The sequence below is a fragment of the Elephantulus edwardii genome, unplaced genomic scaffold, assembly GCF_000299155.1.
Source record: "Elephantulus edwardii isolate Elephantulus edwardi_28Jun2011 unplaced genomic scaffold, EleEdw1.0 scaffold00147, whole genome shotgun sequence".
Lineage (NCBI taxonomy): Eukaryota > Metazoa > Chordata > Mammalia > Macroscelidea > Macroscelididae > Elephantulus > Elephantulus edwardii.
This window is the reverse complement of record NW_006399897.1, coordinates 8132816-8152177: the sequence shown is the minus strand read 5'-3', so window position 1 is coordinate 8152177 and position 19362 is coordinate 8132816. Positions and strand designations below refer to the sequence as shown.

Genomic DNA, 19362 nt, shown 5'->3' with positions numbered 1-19362 from the left:
TTCTTTTGATACCTCCTGGATCATTTAACATTCTGCCTAAAGCATCCTTGATTGTAGCAACTCGAGGTTTGAATTTGCTCTTCAGTTCCTTAAGCTTAAGAAATGCTGAACGAGTTCGGCCCTTTAAAAGCTACATTTTTTTAAAGTCTTTTAATTAAACACGGAGTTGTTGTTGTTGTTGTTCGGCACCACTGAGTGGTATACAACTCACAGCAACCATGTGAACATCATGTCAGAACCTCGTCCATCGTTATCATCTCTGATATACTTGATTCCATTGTTGCAATCACTCTATCAATCCATCTCATTGAGGGTGTTCCTCTCCTTCACTAACCCTGTACTTTTCTAAACATCAGGTCCTTTTCCATAAAATAGTCTTTCCTAACAACAGGCTCAGTCTGTTGGATTAAAACAAAACAAAACAAAACAAAACACAAAACTGGACCAAAACATAAATGAGCTATTGTGAACAAAGACCAGGGGAACACTTCATGGTTTAACATTAAGAAAGGAGTTTGTCAGGATTTTATTCTCTCCCCATATCTATTAAATCTGTATATTAAGCAAATTACTTGAAAATTTGGACTCTGCGAAGAAGAATGTGGCATTAAGATTGGAGGAAGACTCATCAGTAACCTGTTTTATGCAGATGACACAACCTTGCTTGCTGAAAGTGAGGAGGACTTGAACCATGAACCACTTGTTACAAAAGATCGAAGAATAAAGCTTCCAGTATGGATTGTATTCCAACATCAAGGAAATAAAAACTCTTACTGTTTTACCAACAGGCAACATCATGATAGAGAAAAGTTTGAAACTGTCAACAACTCCCTCTTACTTGGGTTCTCAGTTAATATCCTTGGTTTCAGCAGTCAGACAATAAGGTGATATATTGCACTGGGAAAGTCTGCAGTTAGAGACCTCTCCAAATTACTAAGGAATAACGATGTCAGTTTGAGGAGTAAGGTGCACCCGATCCAAGCTATGGTCTTCCTGATCACTTGTTATGCACTGAGAGCTGGACAATGAATAAGAATGACAAAAGAATTGATTCTTTTGAGCTGTGGTGCTGAAGGAGAGTACTGAACGAAGACTGCCAAAAGAATTAACATATATGTCTTGGAGAAAGTGCAACCAGGGTTCTCGTTGGAGGCAAAGGTGATAAAGCTTTGTCTCACATACTTCAGGCATGTTGCTAGAAGAGGCTATTTCTTTCTTTCTTTTAATAATGGAATCTTTAAATTTATTGGTTTTTTTATTTCTCTTTTTATTATTAATTTTAATGAAAGTTTACTGAGATTTTGGATTTCAACTCATTTACTGTTGTGCTTTTCTCCCTGTCCAACCCCTCTCCCCTCCACAGTTCGTTCTTCTCTTTGAAAAACAAAAATTCTTTCTTTGTCATACAATCCCTCCCCCCACGTCCACTCCACTATGCAGCCTTCATTCTAGACTCCTGTCATGACAATAATACCTAATTATATATCCCTTTTAAACAGTTCTCTCCCTCATCTGTTTCAATGCAGTATACATAATGTATCCCATCTTTCTCAGTCTCCCCCCCGCCCTTATGTCAGTCCCATTTACAACAGTGGAATGATGCAGTATTTGTCCTTTGTCACTGAGATATTTTACTCAGCAATAATGTTCTCCAGGGTCACCCATTTTGTATAATATTTCATGAGTTCCTTGTTTTTCAATGCAGCATAGAATTCCATTGTGTGAATATACCACAGCTTCTCTATCTACTCATTTGTTGATGGGAACTTAGGTTATTTCCAACTCTTTGCTATTGTGAACAAAGCCTCAATAAACATGGGTGTACATGTACTGCTTGGGTGGCAGTTATGGTTTCTTTGGGGTATAGTCCCAGTAGTGTAGTTGCTGGGCCAAAGGGTATTTCTATTTGCAACTTTTTGAGAAAGCACCACCATACTGCCTTCCATAGTGGTTGCATCATTTTACACTCACACCAATAGTGAATAAGGTTCCAGTTTCTCTACAACCTCACCAGTATTTGTTATTTGCTGTTCTATTAAATTTTGCTATTCTTACTGGGTTGAGATGATATCTCATAGTTGCTTGAAGAGGCTCTTTCTTAGATAGGGACATCATGCTTGGAAAAGGGAGCGTTGGTGAAGGAAAGGAAGACCTCCAACCAGATGGATTGACAGAGTGCCTGCTGCAATGGGTGCTAGCATGTCAGGAAGTGAGGACTGAACAGGATAGAACAGGGTTCATGTAACAACAACAACAACATACTCCAAGTAAGTGATATGAAGCTTCATCACTCATGCCTCTAGGGGTTACTCTGGCTGCACTTTCTCTAAGACATATTTGTTTGTTTTTCTGGTAGTCCATGGGATTCTCAGCACACTTCTCAAACACCAAAAATCAAAGGCATCTATTTTTCTTCTGTAATTCTTATTCATTTTCCAGCTCTTGGATGTATTGCAGATGATTGAAAAGACATGTCTTAAATTAGGACTGCTGTCATTGTTCTTCAGTTCTTAGGAGAGGTCCCTGAAAGCAGACTTCCCAATGCAATATCTTTTGATTTCTTGACTACTGGTATCTGTGATGTTGATTGTGGACTCAAGTAAGCCTAAATCATTGGCAACTTTTTTATATCTTCTTCATCTATCAAGCTGCTGTCTACTAACACAGTGGTGAGGATCTTTGTTTTTTTGATGTTGAAATGTAATCTATATTGTGGGCTTTAGTGTTTAGGTGTTTCAAGTCCCCTTTACTTTCAGTAAGCAAAGCTGTGTACTCTGCAGAAATCTGTGCTTCTACTTCAAAGATCACCTTTCTTTGAGAGTTAAAATCCACTATATGTATCAATGTAGAAATACAAGCACTATAATACCCAATACAATATTTAATCTCTAAATCCTGCTGGAGGGTCAGCTATGAGTGGGTTGTGACTTAACAGGAATTAGTCTGAGTTTAATTATAACATATATAAGAAGAAGGGAATTGTGCTATCAATAATGAAGAATAGGCTTTCTTCTGAAATATTAACCAGTTTGACAGCACATAACAACAACAACAACTTATAATTAGAGGAAACGGGTTACAGAGAATATGTTTTATGATAATTCTAGAATTAAATTGTCATTAACAATTCCTAGAAAGTCACAAAATATTTAGAAATTACGTAATACTTTTATAAATTCTATTGAGAAAAAAGAAGTAATAACATAAGATACATTTGAGTGATAATAAAATTACATTATTAAAACTTGTGGATGCAAATAAAGGTGGTTGCACTATGAATATTATAGTCTAAAATAGTTATAATAAAAAGAAAGAAGAAAGGCTAACAACCATGTAAGTATCCATTTCAAAGTATAACAAATTATACAAGGAAAAGGTAAAATAAAGATATTAAACAGAAAAGCAGATATTAACAGTAGAAAAGAAAAGTTAAAAATCTTTTAAAATAAAATCAAATTTATACTATCTGAAGATACTTGAAGAAATAAGTAAAAAAAAAACTACAAACTTCAAATATAAAAAATGACCTCACCACGAATGAATTATATATGTACATAAGAATCTGTGACAGCACCTTACAAATAAATTTAAGGAATTGCATTTATATACTTAGATTAAATTAGATCTTTAAAAATTGCCTTAAACAATCCTTTAAAAACTCATCTTACCAAAGGTAAGCACAGTAAGAATTTTTTTTAAATGGAGTTAACTTTTTGTCCAAAATAATCATAAAAATCTTTTCATAAAGAACATTTTAGGTCCCATCAGGTGATTTCTTCTTAATATTAACATTCAAAATAAATAAATATATGTTATAGAAATTATTTCAGAAACTAGAATTAAATTGCTATAAATCTCTAGTTCATATATTATTTAAAAATTAAGATTAATAACTCGTTCAGTGGGTGAGTCGTAAGCAATTGCACCGCTAACTCAAAGGCATAGGGTTTGAATCCACAGGAAAAAGAAGGGAAATCACCTCCAATTTAATGCCACTGAAAACCTGCTTCAGGTCACCTATAAGTTGGTTCTAACTTGAGGATAAAGAACAACTTATTAAAAAGGTGGGGTGCACACACGCATGCGCGCGTAAAAGGAAATGTGAAGTAATAGGAATGATTCAACAGGAACTTGAAAAGATGGTTTAATAATAGGTATAGATTGATGGTAATTATATAAATGTTATGAATGATTGTATATAAAAGAAAGATTGTATAAAACACAATGTACGAATCAATGAAATACAATGTGAATGAATTATTGTATGAAAATCAATAAAAAACATTTTAAAAAATGTCCTTAATAGATTTTCCCAAGGCAATACATCTTTTAATTTCTTTACTGATGCCTCCATATGCATTGATTGTGGATCCAAGTAAAATAAAATTGCTGGCAATGCTAGTCTTTTTTCTTTCTAGTGTGATGTTGTCTACCCGCCCAGTGTTTAGGATTTTTATTTTCTTAATGTTGAGGAATAAGAGATGATAAAAAATAAAATACTTATAAACTGCGTATTTCTATCTCCAGTGGCATGGTGTGCTACAAATTATGGTGTGAACAGAAAAGCCTGCAATCTCACCCAGCAGCGCCAATGGAGAAAGAGAGGCATAAAGATTTATTGCCTCAGTACTCCCCCACTCCCCACCTCAGTTCAAGGGTTCCCATGAATTGGCGCTAAATCAAATACAATGAGGGATTTCGTTTTAGTTTTTATTTAGATACATATATTTTTATGTTGAATGAGTTACTATAGGAATTGAAAACTACCTTTCAAAACATATTTTTTGGATTAAAAAAATCTAGCTTATAAAACTATTATTTTAATGTTACCAATTGTCATAGAGTATGACCTCATATAGGGTTGGGGTTTTTTTTTGGGGGGGGGGACTGTGTTTGTTTTATTTTGTTCTCGTTCCCATAGTTGTTGTTACAGTGAAAGTCAACAATGCAGCCTTCTTGTCAGAAAACGTCAGCCAATATAAGACGGCTTCTGGCTCAGGGGCAGGCATTCAGTGGTAGACCTTCACAAAGTTTTATGAGCTACTGTAAAAAGGTTTTTATTAAAGAATTTTTTTTAAAATTTTTGTGCGTGTACCGTCAAATCGGATCTGACTGGTACAGGAGGGGACTGTCCCTCATTCTCCAGCAGAACATCTGGTGGGTTTGAGCTGTGCACCTCTGGGATTGCAGTGCAGCTTCCTGCCACTAGGCCACCAGAGCTCCCTCTAAAGAAATTTTTATATGAAGAAATAAATTAAACTTTTTTTAAATTGCAGAAAGCTAGCCATTCCTAATTCTTCTTCTTTTTAATATTGTTTTCCCATAGTTTACAAGAATATTAAGTGCTTGCAAAAGTATTTTAAGTCAAGTAAAACTACACTGGACTCAGTGGTTGGTACTGCGTAGAACTGTACAGTACATCATAAGGTTTTTGGGGGATTTTTTGCTGTTATGTATTATTGAGTTGAAATTGACTCAGAGCTGACCCTCCAGAGGATTTTCAGAGGCTTTACATCACATGTGATGATACTGTCCATCTTTATCCCTTAGGAAGCTGTAGGTAAATTGTAAATTGGCTAAGGAGTTGTGTTAGGTTGGAAAAATCATCTATCTACACAATTTCACTTACTTAAAGTGAGAGGAACTTCTACCTTTAATGTTATCTTGTCAATTATAAAATTCTTTTAAGAGGAAATCCAAAATGCCTTCTTGAATGGAACATGGCATAAAACTGATCACATTTCACAAATTTGCTGGAGATAAATGCTACCTAACAAAGGGGGATCTGAGATGTTCATGGAAATGTAGTTTTCTCGATGTTTTTGAAAACCACAGACCCTTTGGCTGTGGACAAAATAATGAAGGATTTGGACCAGTGCCAATGTATCAGTGGCCGTCTAGAGCTTCCTTTTGCTATTTGCTCTGTTCACCATCACATGTAATGACTATTTTGCAGTATATACGAAACAGAAAGGACAAAAATAGAAATTGGCAGTATTAAGGAAACAATTCCACCTTGTCCAGAGTTATCCCAGAGTTGCTTAAGGTATCTGCTCCTCAATGTCCCCCACTTCCAGGATTTCATGTATGAACAGAATGAGGCCCTTTGAATATGTACGAATAAACTCCTATTTGACAAATAGGGAAAGAAAAGTCAGTGAAATGCTACATACACGTTAAGTTACCAACTAGGTATGTGACCACTGATGACTACTCTGAAGGAAGATGGCCTGCCATGATTTAATCTAAAAAAAAAATAATAATAATAGAGAAGACCTTTCTTAAAATGTTAAAGTACACTTTAAAAGAAAAAGAATTCCTCTCCAATTAGCAGTTGTTACATTCTCACACTGTGTTTCACATTATCATTTGCTATAGGCTAGCATGAGACTGACTGTCCCTTAGGTTTTTCAAGGCTTTAAATCTGTACAGCAGCAGTCTCTCATATCATTCTCCTGTAGAGTGGCTGGTGGATTTGAATTGATGTCTTAATAGTCAGCATCTGAGTGTTTAACCACTATGTCACCAGGGCTCCCAGAGGGGATTAAATACAGCTATTAAATAGCTAAGGGAGCTCTGGTGGACAAGCTGTAAGAAATTGTGTTATAATCCCAAAGGAATGTGGTTTGAATTCATCAGCTGCATCATGGGATAAAGATGGCAATCTCCTCCTGCGTGATTTGTTGTTCTGAAAATGTTCCGGAGGGTGACCATAGGCTGGTTCCAATTCAATGGTACACAATAACATTAAATAGCTGAGATAAACCAGGCTGTAGCTGCCATGTAATAGTTTATTTTATTTGCTTTAAAAAATGAAGCAAAGCTACCACTGTGAGTTAGTACTGTTGGCCCTGCCATGCTCTATCAGTTTTATTACGATGTAAATCTTTATAGAAGGAGAATAGGTTGTCTTTTCCCTAAAGAGAAGTTGTAGAATTCAAACTGCCAACCTTTTCTTTAGCAGTTCACAAATATAATACAGTAAATCAGTAGGGTTTGTTTAGCACAAATTAAACATGTTTTAAGGCTGTCTTGACTAACCAAACGTTACTGGTGCTCCTGTGTTTGGTCTGTGTGTGCACATGCGCACTTCATGTGTCTCAAGTCCCAATTATGTGTTTCTGAAGGAAAAACTGTCAGTGCATTTATCTGAATCCTAGAAAACTGATCACAGATTCTGCTAGCTTTACTACTGTTGGAAGTTGTGGTATTACCCAAAAAGTGAGCTTTTTTCTAGTGATTTAACTGCAGGCACATGGTCTTAAGATAAGAGAAAGAGCCCAGTTTTCTGATATCCTGACAGAAATAATTATTCAAGGAACATAACACTTTTATTTTTGTGTTCTTCTGGCAAGTGTATGGCCCATCACCTGCAATTTATTGCATGTTTGGAGATTCGGAAACTGCTAGCTGCTATAGACTATATGGATATTTACCACTCTACTGACTAAATGGGAGACTATACACATTGTATAAGAATAAATTAGCATTATTGTTTGCTTCCTGAAGTATCATATTGAATAACAAATCAATTTGCAGCAAGAAAAGATTAAATTATTGGTCAAACCATGTATCCAGCAGCAATATGTTCTCATATTCTCTTTATTCATGAAAGTTACTGTTTACCCCAGTCTCAGCTGATTTTCCTGAATACATAAACATATTTCCAGTTTCTCTATTGCTCTAAGAATTCTAGTTAAGCCCCAACTCCTCTCTCTCTGTCTCTCTCTCTCTCTCTGTCTCTCTCTCCATACACACACACACACACACACACACACACACACACACACACATATACTAATACATATAATTAAACAAAACAGAAGTCCTTGTCCTTGAGGGAGTTGCATTCAGGTTTATATATGTGTGTTATACACATGAGTATGGTGAAGAAGATAAAGAACTCAAATAAGTTTTATATATAAATATATATATGTGATGTTGACAAGCTTGAACAAAAAAAAGTTTAGGAAGACAGGAAGACAGGGGGATAGGAATCACCTAATTGGACTTTAAGAAAGCTGATGGGAAGGATTGAATGAGCATTGACTTTACAGCAAAGATCTCAAAAGCAAAAGGAAGCAATGGGTATCACTGGTGGTCATGTGATTCAGGCATGGACCAAGTATTTACGATATGTTGAAAGCATAGAAAAGATACCTGAGTGGCCACAGAAGCATAAACCATTACAGCCCACTATAATGTAACTCTGACTTTCCTCTGTGTGAAATAAAACACCACAGAAATATGTTGAACAAGGAAATGGCATATTGCACATTTTAACATAATTACTCTAGTGCCTGTGCTGTGAATGTGGAGGACTGATAGCACTGTAGGTAGCACGTTTGACTGCTAATCAAAAGGTCATCAGTTCAAACCTGCCAGCTTCTCCATGGAAGAAAGATTAAGTATTCAGTTTCCATGAAGTTTATAGCCTTGGAAACTCTGTGGGACAATTCTACTTTGTACTACAGAGTAGATGATCATTATTGACTTGATGGAAGCAGGCTGCTATTGTTGCTATTGCTGTTTTTGTCTTGTGATTAAACTGAAAGAGAAGGACAAGAAAAGCTGATTCCCTTAGATGAAAGTAAGTGAAAAAAAAATTAGTCTTACTTTTATATTATAAGCATAATAGACTTATAATTCCCCTATTTTGGAACACACCAGGCATTCCAATGAGGAAAGAAATGGCAATCTTCTCCCACAGAACTTCAGAAGACCAACAGATGGTTACTATGAGTTAGAATTGACTTGAGAACAATTTGGTGATCTTGGTATTAGATTAATAGTAGTCTTAGTGGAACAGTAGTTAAGCACTTGGGTACCGATTGAAAAGTTGGTACTTTCAACCACTCCTCTAGGGGAGAAAGATATGATAGGTAGTCTGCTTGATTCCGTAAAAAAGTACAGCCTTGGAAACCCTACAGTTTCTTATAGGGATAGTTCTACTCTGCCCTATAGCTCATTAAAAATAGGAACTGATTCAATTAAAGATTTTTGTTATTACTTTTCCGATCAGATGAGTACTTCTCTCATTTTGGAGAAAGAATAACTTTCACTTCCAGTTCATGATGGGCTGATAACATTTTAAAAATAAAAATGAATGAATTACTAAAAGGATAAAAAAATAAACATATAGAAGATGAAATGTTTCAATTTTTATTAGATTCAGCATATTGTTGTTGTTGTTGTTGATGTGCCATCGAGTCACTTGCGACTCATAGTGACCCTCTGTACAAGAGCCCTAAACATCATTCTATCCTGTGCCAATGTTGCTGTCTCAGACACATTCATTCCCACCACTCCACTCACAGAATCAATCCATCTCATTGAGGGTCTTCCTCTCCTGCGCCGTCCGTCCACTCTTCCAAACATGATGTCCCTCTCCAAGGACCAGTCCCTCCTTGCAACATGCCCAAAGTATGTCAGATGAAGATTCAGAATCCCTGATTCCAAGGAGCATTCTGGCTTCAACCTCTCCAGGACAAACCTGTTTGTTCTCCTAGCAGTCCACGGTATATTCAACACTCTTCTCCAGCACCACAGCTCAAAGGTATTAATTTTCTTTCTATCATCCCTATTCAATGTCCAACTCTCTGATGCATAGCACCTAATTGTGAAGATTATAGCCCATATCGGGCACACCTTAGTTTCTAGCCTGACGTCGTTGCTCTTCAGTACTCTTGAGAGGTCCCTCACAGCTGACTTTCCCAATGCAATTCATATCTTGATATCCTGGCTGCTTTAACCAAGATTTTGACTGTGGAGTCAAGTAAACAAAAACTGTTAACTATCTCAATCTCTTCACCATTCATACTGAAGCTGCCAATTGGCGCAGTGGTGGGAATCTTTGTTTTCTTGATGTTGAGCTTCAATCCATATTGAAAACTGCAGCCCTTGACCTTCTGCAGCAAGCACTTCAGGTTCTCCTCAGTTTCAGCAAGCAGGGTTGTGTCATCCACATAATGCAGGTTATTGATGACTCTTCCACCAATCCTGATGCCACATTCCTCCTGGTATAACCCCGCATCCTGGACGATTTGTTCTGCATACAGATTGGAAAGGTATGGAGACAAAATACACCTCTGACGGACCCCTTTCTTGATCTTGAACTATCTAGTGTCTTCCTGTTCTGTTCTGACGACTGTCTCTTGGTCCAAGTATAGGTTTCACATTAGCACAATCAAATGTTCTGGGATTCCCATTCTTCTCAATGTTATTAGATTCAGCATACTATAATGAAATCATCAAATTGCTACAAAACTTATTAATGCTTCTCATTACTGTTGTTGTATGCTACTGACTCATAACTGACCTGCAGCTGAACCTCTGGTGAGTTTTCAGAAACAGTAAATCCTATAGGAGGAGACTGCCCACTCTCCCATGAAGAGCTGGTGGATGTGAGCTGCATGCCTTTGGGACTGCAGCACAGCTTCTTACCAAAAATTTCACCTATTAGTGACTGATTATATTTTGAGATGTGTGTATAGTTCATATCCTATCAGTCACAACAGTGTGTTTCAAGAAAGAACTTGAAATTCACTTTTTGTTTTTCATTCCCAGAATAGTATACCATGTGATTATCTGATTCAAAGTTGCCAAAGCTGGTCATCTCATCTCATTAATGCCTAGAAGGTCAATGCTCATATGTTCCATTTCATTTTTCACAAATCCAACATTCAAGCTATGTACATTCCATGTTCCAATTATTAAAGTATGTTTGTCATTATTTACCTCATTTTGACTGACTTCAAATCTGGGATCCACCACTAATTATATAACTATCTGCATTCCTCTACTGTTCATAGGGTTTTCAGAAGCCTGCTATTTAAGAAGCAGATGGCCAATCCTACTTCCTAATCTGTTTTAACCTGAGAGCCCTGTGGCATTTGACACACTGGTGTCTAGTTTTCATTCTCACAGCAACCCACAAGTTAACTCAGTACAGCAAACTAAAGACAAGTTGTGTATCAGTCAGAAAAATGTTCTCTTCAAACACAACAAACTGACAATTTATACCTATCATAGTAAATCATTCTTCACACCAGGCTTGAGGGCCCAAACAATTTTAATCACAAAGGGCCACCCACTAGGTCTGAATTGATTTAAACAAGAGACTTCCACACCACAACTGATTGTTAGTTAAATTTTAAAAAGTCCAAAAGTCCACAACTGATTGGTAACCAAGTAAAAAAGACATATCTTTCAGATTCCAACTGTTTCCAACAAGAGACTCTCAAGCAGGCTTCAACTAACTTTCAATAACAGACTCACCAACCAGGTCCTGATTGGTTTAAACAAGAGGCTCTGAGCCCACAACTGATTGTTAGTTAAATAAAAAAGAACAATCAATATGCATTAATGTCATTGGAATGCAAAACTTTGAAACAATGAAGAAGTTTGTATTTGGAAAGTATGGGCTTAGTTATAGAAATGAGGCTGGAAATAGAATGATTGAATTTTGTGTTTTCAATGATTTATTCAATACAAATTTGTTTGTTGTTGTTGTTGTTGTTATGTCCCGTGAGTCTTGAGTCGCTTGTGACTCATAACGACCCCATACACAACAGCTCCAAACTCTGCTCTGTCCTGTGCCAATCTCACTGTCTCTGACACACTCATCCCGATTGCCCCAGTCATTGAATCAATCCACCTCCCAGAGGGCCTTCCCCTCCTGCTCCTGCCCTCCACCCTCCCCAGCATGATGTCCTTCTCCAAGGACTGGTCCCTCCTTACAACATGACCAAAGTATGTCAGACAGAGCCTCAGAATACTTGCCTCCAAAGAGCAGCCCAGTTTAACCCTCTCCAGGATGAATCTTTTTGTTTTCGTAGCAGTCCATGGTAACCTCAGCACTCGTCTCCAACACTTTAGCTCAAAAGCATCAATTCTCCTTCTATCCTCCGTGGTCATTGTCCAGCTCTCTGACAAATAACAAGTGATTGCAAAGGCCATGGCCTGGACCAGACGCACCTTAGTCTCCAGAGTCACACCGTTGCTCTTGAGTACTTTAGAGAGGTCCCTAACAGTAGACTTTACCATCACAATGTCTCTTTTAATATCCTGGCTGCTGGTGCCAAGAGTGTTGATTGTGGAGCCAAGCCAACTAAAGCTGTGAACAATATCAATCTCTTCACCATCTGTCCTGATGCTTTCAATTGTTCCAGTGGTGAGAATCTTTGTATTCTTGACATTGAGCCTCAATCCAGATTGAAGGCTGCAGCCCCTGACCCTCAGCAGCAAGTGCTTCAGGTCCTCCTCATTTTCAGCAAGCAGGGTTGTGTCATCTGCATAATGCAGATTGTTAATAGATTTTCCACCAATACTGATGCCACATTTCTCCTCACAGAGCCCAGCCTCCTGGATGATCTGTTCTGCATATTGGTTGAAAAGGTAGGAGACAGGACACATCCCTGGCATATACCGTTCCCAATTTTGAACCATGCAGTGTTTCCTTGCTCTGTTCTGATGACTGCTTCTTGGTTCAAGTATAAGTTTCGCATTAGCATGATCAAGTGTCAATACAAATACCCTTTCTAAAAAAATTCAAATGGAAAATTTACACAGGGACTTTACTGAATGGGATGCAAAGGAATCAGATTGAATATATCTGTGGAAGGATCTTCAGAGAAACTCAGTATTAGCAATCAAAACTAGGCCAAGGGCCGACTATTAGGCACAACATCAATTACTCATGTACAAATTCAAATTGAGGCTGAAGAAAATTAAAACAAGTCCACGAGAACCAAAATCTGATCTTGAATCCACTCCACCTGAATAGACAATCCTGGATAGGATCATGGCTGAAAGTCAAGAACACCAGATGGATGTTTATTTATGCATTATTGACTATGAAGGGGCATTTGATTGTGTGGATTATACCAAGTCATGGGTAACATTAAGAAGAATGGGAATCCTGGAGCACTTCATTCAAAATCTAGACCTAGACCTAGGTAGTAGTAAGAACAGGGCAAGAGAACACCACATGGATTAAATTAAGAATGAACTAGGTCAGAGTTGTATTCTCCCTTGGTACTCATTCAACCTGTATGTTGAGCAAATTATATAAGAAGCTGGACTCTATGAAAAAGAACGTGGCATCAAAATCAGAGGACGACTCATCAAAAATAACCTGTGTTATGCAGATGACGACACAACCTTGCTTGCTGAAAGTGAGGAGGACTTGAATTACTTGTTGCAGAAGAAGAACTTTCAGTATGGATTTAATATCAACATCAGGAAAACAAAATTCCTGATCACTTGTAATGCATCTGAGAGCTGGACAATGGATAAGGATGACAGAAGAAGAACTGATGCCTTTGAGCTGTGATGTTAGTGAAGAGTACTGAATAAACCATGGAGTGTCAAAAGAACAAACAAATATGTCATGGAGAAAGTGCAGCCAGAGTGCTTTTAGGGGGCAAAGATGATGAGGCTTCACCTCACATACTTTGAGCAGACTGCTAGTAGGGGTTATTCCTTGGAAAGGGACATGACATGATACTCAGAAAGGTAGAGGATCAGTGGAAGGAGAGGAATATCCTAAACCAGGTGGAATGACTCAGTAACTGCCACAATGACTCACTGCATCAGGAAGTGTGAAGATGAGACAGGATAGGACAGGGTTCGGATAGAGTCACTATGGGTCTTTCTCAATCAGACTGCACCTAACAACAACAACAACAACAACATATTTTGAGACATAGTTACTGTCACTCAATGATCTAAAATAGCTTATTTATCCATTAGAAAGAAATTAAAATACATGATACAATCCCAATGAAACAACTGACCCAACACTATTTAGCTCTAAGACTTCAGGCAGGGAGAAAAAAAAATTGTTGCTGTTTTTTGGACTTTACCAAGAAAATATATCTTAATATTGATTATTATAATTAATAGAGAAATAGAGGAAAGGTGATCTCTAAAGATGTGTATCTCTAAAAATCGGAAAAATTACATCCTTTACTTGCATAGGTAAATTGTAGGCAGTATTTATATCAGTTACGGTCCCAGGCCTTGATTAAGTTACCAAGTAGGTATATGATCACTGATGATTTTGCTAACTGAAGTTGACCTACAATGACTTAATAAAAAAATTAAAAATCAGGAAGAGCTAAAGTACATTTTAATGGGAGTATATGAAGATTTTTTTTATGGGGATTAAAGCAGAATTTTAAGGTGGAAACATTTTATAAAAGTCTTTTATTTAAGAAGGACAACAATTAAATACATTTTATATAAATTGGGAAGAATTTTCAGTGATAATGTTCAACTGCCAGACTGGTAAGAATCTCACTCTAGATTCTAGGTCCTAGAATAAGGATTGTGATTTCCTTTCTATGAAAAAAGTCTAAGCTGTGGGAGAGTGATAACACTGAAAGTACCTTCCCATTTACACTTTACAAAATTCCTGTGGCTCCACATAATGATTAAAGTTGGAGAGAAATTAAGGATTCCTTTGAGCCTTACGTGGGTTTCAGAGAAGTGAGAGAAGATGAGGGTGCATGATGAGGATAGAGGTTATAGAAGTAGCAAGAAATAGATTAAATGAATATATGGAAGGTAAAGTCACTTGAAAAGTAAGCCAAAGAAGTACAAGGCACTCAAAACAAGAGTCTATAGCTCTGTAATGGATTATTAAAAAAGGAAAATAAAACTATCAGCAAAATACAATAGGAATAACAAGAAAACCGAATAAAAATAATATATATTTTAAACAATATAATAAATAGGTAACAAAGATCTAAGTAATCAAGTTTTCAACATTTGATGTCAAAGATTCAATTCCATTAATTTTGATAGAAGTATTTAATTTTAAGTATGTTTACAGTGGCAGGCAATTTATCCAAACATTAAGATGCTGCACTGTATTTTTCTTAGGATAATCAGCATCTGACAATTTATTACTTGTAGGGAAATTTCAGACTTCACATTTACATGAAAATCACTTAATCAATTTCTCAGTAGGCTAGAGAAAAATGAGTGTTATTATAAAAAGGCTAACAGAGTGTGCATAATCAAATCTTTCTACAGCCATTCTGATGAAACTGCTCTGTGCAGAATCTCGCAATCAGGGAAGGAGAGAAACAAGGATGGAGAATGAAGGAAGAGAGGCATTTGTTCTAGGGTATGCAAACCATTAACAATACCAGGACACATGTTAAAGAGACAGAAACACAGTAAACTTTCTATTCTGCATTCATCAACGAAATCCTATTTGTAAGTTATTTATTTTTTTTTTAAAAAAACACGGTCTGATCCTTGACAGCAACAGTATTTTTTAAATAGAGAAACATTCCTACCCACATATTTTTTATGAAATCTAACAAGTAAAATTACAGTAGACAAAACAAGCAGCACTTTTAAAAATAATTTTGTATCCTTTTGGCTAGAGCAAGATATTTTTCCCTTAGCAGTCAGAGTCTAGAAAAGCTTAGTACTTCTGAGTCCTCTGATCTACTTCCAGGATACGGACTTTTACTCCACAACTCTGAAATTAGTGTATTTCCTCAGCTCACTAAAAACTATACCACCTTCCCTCATGACCATGACCCGAACCACCCATAAGCCCTTTACTTCTAGTATTTGTAGCACTAAAGAGTGACAAAAATATGCAGCAGGACAAAACACTGCATAAACAATTTCAAAGGTACTGACGTATATCTGATTGTTTCCAAAGCGCTTCTGAATTTCATAAAGCAGGCTGCTGTCATTGAGCTCACTGAGTGTTGCAAGGTCATCGTTTGGAGCAGGAGGCATTAACTTGACCTGGGGGAGAAAATGAGTATGATAAATTCTTTTTTAAAAAATTTTATTCTATACTGACTTACTTAACAAAGTTCTAATACATTGCTTTACACAAAAGATCCTGGCAACCCAATCAGCTGTTCTCCCTCACAGTTTTATGTTCCAATGCAACCACTTACCAAAAGTTTAAATATTACATGAGTCAGAAATGCTGTTATTAAAAATATTCGTTAACTTAAATAGGAAACTATCCCAAACTCCACAAAAAACTGCGTTCAACTTAGAATGTCCATCCTACACCCACAATCTCACACACACACACACACACACACACACACACACACACACACGCACACGCACCATGCCGGAGTACTTTATTCAATGTAAAGTTTACAAATTCATGTTAGCATGTTGAACAGTTCCTATTCTGCACATACGATTTTGCTAACTCTGCATTGTATTCAGGTCTTTGTAAGTGGGTAGATGAAAAGTTAATATATTTGTAGTGATTCTAAAACTAAAACAGAACTTCTCATATTAGTAGTGTTGACAGAGTAAGGGAACAACAGGGATTAATTTAGTTATTATACAGACATGGAATGAGATAAGATTTTGTTTAAAAAGGCTCTAGATTGTTGTCATGTTGTTGTGTGCAGTGAAGTAGAATCTAAACAGAGCTGACTCAACAGTGGGTTTTCAGAAACAGTAAATTTCATGAGAGGAAACTGTTACCTCCTTCTCTCACGGAGAAGCTGGTGGTTTCAAACTGGGTGCCTTTGGGAATGTATTTCAACTTCTTATCAGTAGTTAACTAGAGAACCAGAGTTCTCTTTAACTTGTAATTTTGACTCATGTTGTTGTCGTTATGTGCCGTCGAGTTGCCTGCAACTCATAGTGACCCTATGTACAACAGCCCTAAACTCTGCTCTGTCCTGTGCCAATCGCACTGTCTCTGACACTCCCATTCCGATTATCCCAGTCACTGAATCAATCCACCTCATAGAGGGTCTTCCCCTCCTGCACTGTCCCTCCACCCTACCAAGTATGATGTCCCTCTCCAAAGACCTGTCTCTCCTTACAACATGTCCAAAGTATATCAGACAAAGCCCCAGAATCCTTGCCTCCAAGGAGTAGCCTGGTTTAACCCTCTCCAGGACAGATCTGTTTGTTTTCTTGGCAGTACAGGGTACATTCAATACTCTTCTCCAGCACTACAGCTCAAAGGCATCAATTCTCCTTCTATCCTCCTTGGTCACTGTCCAACTCTCTGATGCATAACAAGCGATTGTGAAGACCATAGCCTGTATCAGATGTACCTTAGTCTCCAGAGAGACACCACTGCAACCCTATTTACAACAGCTCTGAAGCCTGCCCTGTCCGGAGCTACTCTCACTGACTCTGACACACCAACCCTTATTGCTTCAGTTACTGTATCAATCCATCTCGTCTGAGGTCTTTCTTTCCTGCACTGTTCCTCCACCCTTCCAAAATGATGTCCTTCTCCAAGAACTGGTTTCTCCTGGTCAGGAGCCCAAAGTATTTGAGACAGAGCTTCAAAATCTTAGCCTCCAAGGAGAAACTTAGTTTTACTCTTTAGTTTACATAGCTTTAGTTTGTTTTGTTTCATTAAAAACAAAACAGAATCACTCTCAAACAACAAACCAACAATAATAAAAATTCCAAAACCAACTTAGCCAAAATTCCAGACTCATTGTCATTGTATCTGAATCCATTGAATCTGAACCAACCCATAGCTGACCCTCCAGCAGGTTTTGAGAGGCTGCATATCTCATGGGAAAGGACTGCTCACCTTTCTCTCTCTGAGTAGCTGGTGCACTTGAACCATGTGCCTTTGCATTGGCAGCACAGCACCTTACCCACTGGGTAACTTTCAGAGGCAGCTCTGATGATATGGTTCTTAAAAAGTTTTGATGCTAACTCAAAGGCTGTGTGTCTCCAGAGGTTCAAAACCACCAGCAGCTCAGCAGAGCAAAGATGAGCGGTGTCCTCTCTTTGCAAATTCCAGCCTTGGAAATCAGCATCATGAGTTATCACCAACTCGATGGATGATTGACTTGTAAGATAATGAATTCTTAAAGACAAAAGGCTTTACTACTCAAACCAGTAGAATAATTTACTCCATATATAATAACTGTGATTGAAAGCTGTTAATATTTCAAATAGAAAAAAAATTCTGTATTATTAAATTAGATTAAAATGTAATCTTAAGAATAAATAGGAGCCATTTTAAAATTTTATATAGATAGGCTATCCTCTAAAATGATGCATTTGATATTTTGTAATGACAGTATTGAATTTTATGGTAAATATGGAGTAGGAGTAAGTATCCTTTGGAAGCAGGAGTGGCATCCACTTCCTAAACAGCATGCCTCTTGAAACACTATGAACTTTGATACATGTCAATAGTTGTAGAGGGGCTTTAGGACTTGTATTTATAGGGTCACTATGAGTTGTGCTCGACTCAAAGGCAATCAACACCATCACCAAATATTCTTATCAATGTTCTCATAAGTTTCTGTAATTTTTTAATAACAGTAGGTTTATTTATATATGTTAAGTAGTATCATTTATAAGTTAAGTGTTTACAGAGAGAAACTATTACACATTTTAAGAAACTAAATTAATAATTACTTCTGGCCTATAAGGTAGGGAGTTATATTTCTAACTCAATGGCAGTCTTTCTCTAGCAGTTGAAAACCACCAGTGGTTCAGAGGAAGTAAGACAGGCAGTCTCTTTTGATGTAATTTACTGCTTCTGAAAACCTACTGGATCATCAGCTTATTGTTGGTTCCAACACTACAGTAATGAGTGAATGACTGAGTGAGGTTTAGAATTGCATCTCTAATGTTCAAGGGAGAAAGATGGACAATCTCCTCTCCTGTGATTTACAGTCTCTTAAAATCTGCTGGAGGGTAAGCTATGACTTGGTTCCTATTGGAGGGTACATAACAACAACTTCTGATATTAGCAAATATATCACATTACATAATACATATAATGAGTTTATAAACTCAGCCCATTGCTGACTGTTACCAAACCTAATGCATTAGTAACTAAAGCTTAAATTCTTTATTAGAAATCTCAAAAGCACCGAAGCACAGTTTTTTACATATAACAGTTAGTGAAATGTTAAAACAGTAGGCTTTTATGTACTGGAGAAAAACCAATTTCTATAAGTAAAAAAATGCTAAAGTGAAAAAAACAACCCAGTTTATATAAAATAATAAAATTCAGAACTCAAAAATATCAAGAACAAGTCCGCTTTCTATCATCTTCTCAGCTTTTAAGACAAATATATTTCACAAAAGGCATTGAAAGTGGACTAGGGAAGAGCAGAGAGAGGGGGACAGAAAAAAATGCACAAGAATTAATTAATAAAAATTTAAAAAATCTTTAAGAATTGTCCTATGCCAAATATGGGAACGGAAGGAGAGGGAAGTAAAAAAAAAAAACCCAAATAGATAAGTTGAATGAAGAGAAAGGCAATAATAAGAGGCTGAACAGACATTAAAATGAATTACTTAAGTTTATAAAATAATATCATTCAAATATAATTAAATACAATTTGTATTAATGATCATATAAAA

General features: G+C 36.9%; 1 protein-coding gene across 1 annotated transcript in view; it reads right to left on the bottom strand.

Annotated features, from left to right (window-relative positions):
* MYO16 (myosin XVI) overlaps window positions 1-19362 on the bottom strand; it is a 951959-nt gene that overhangs the window by 559305 nt on the left and 373292 nt on the right. Inside the window, exon 11 of the mRNA XM_006894620.1 lies at window positions 15664-15774. Within this exon, the coding sequence (XP_006894682.1) occupies window positions 15664-15774 (111 nt within the window). The remainder of the gene's footprint in view (window positions 1-15663; window positions 15775-19362) is intronic.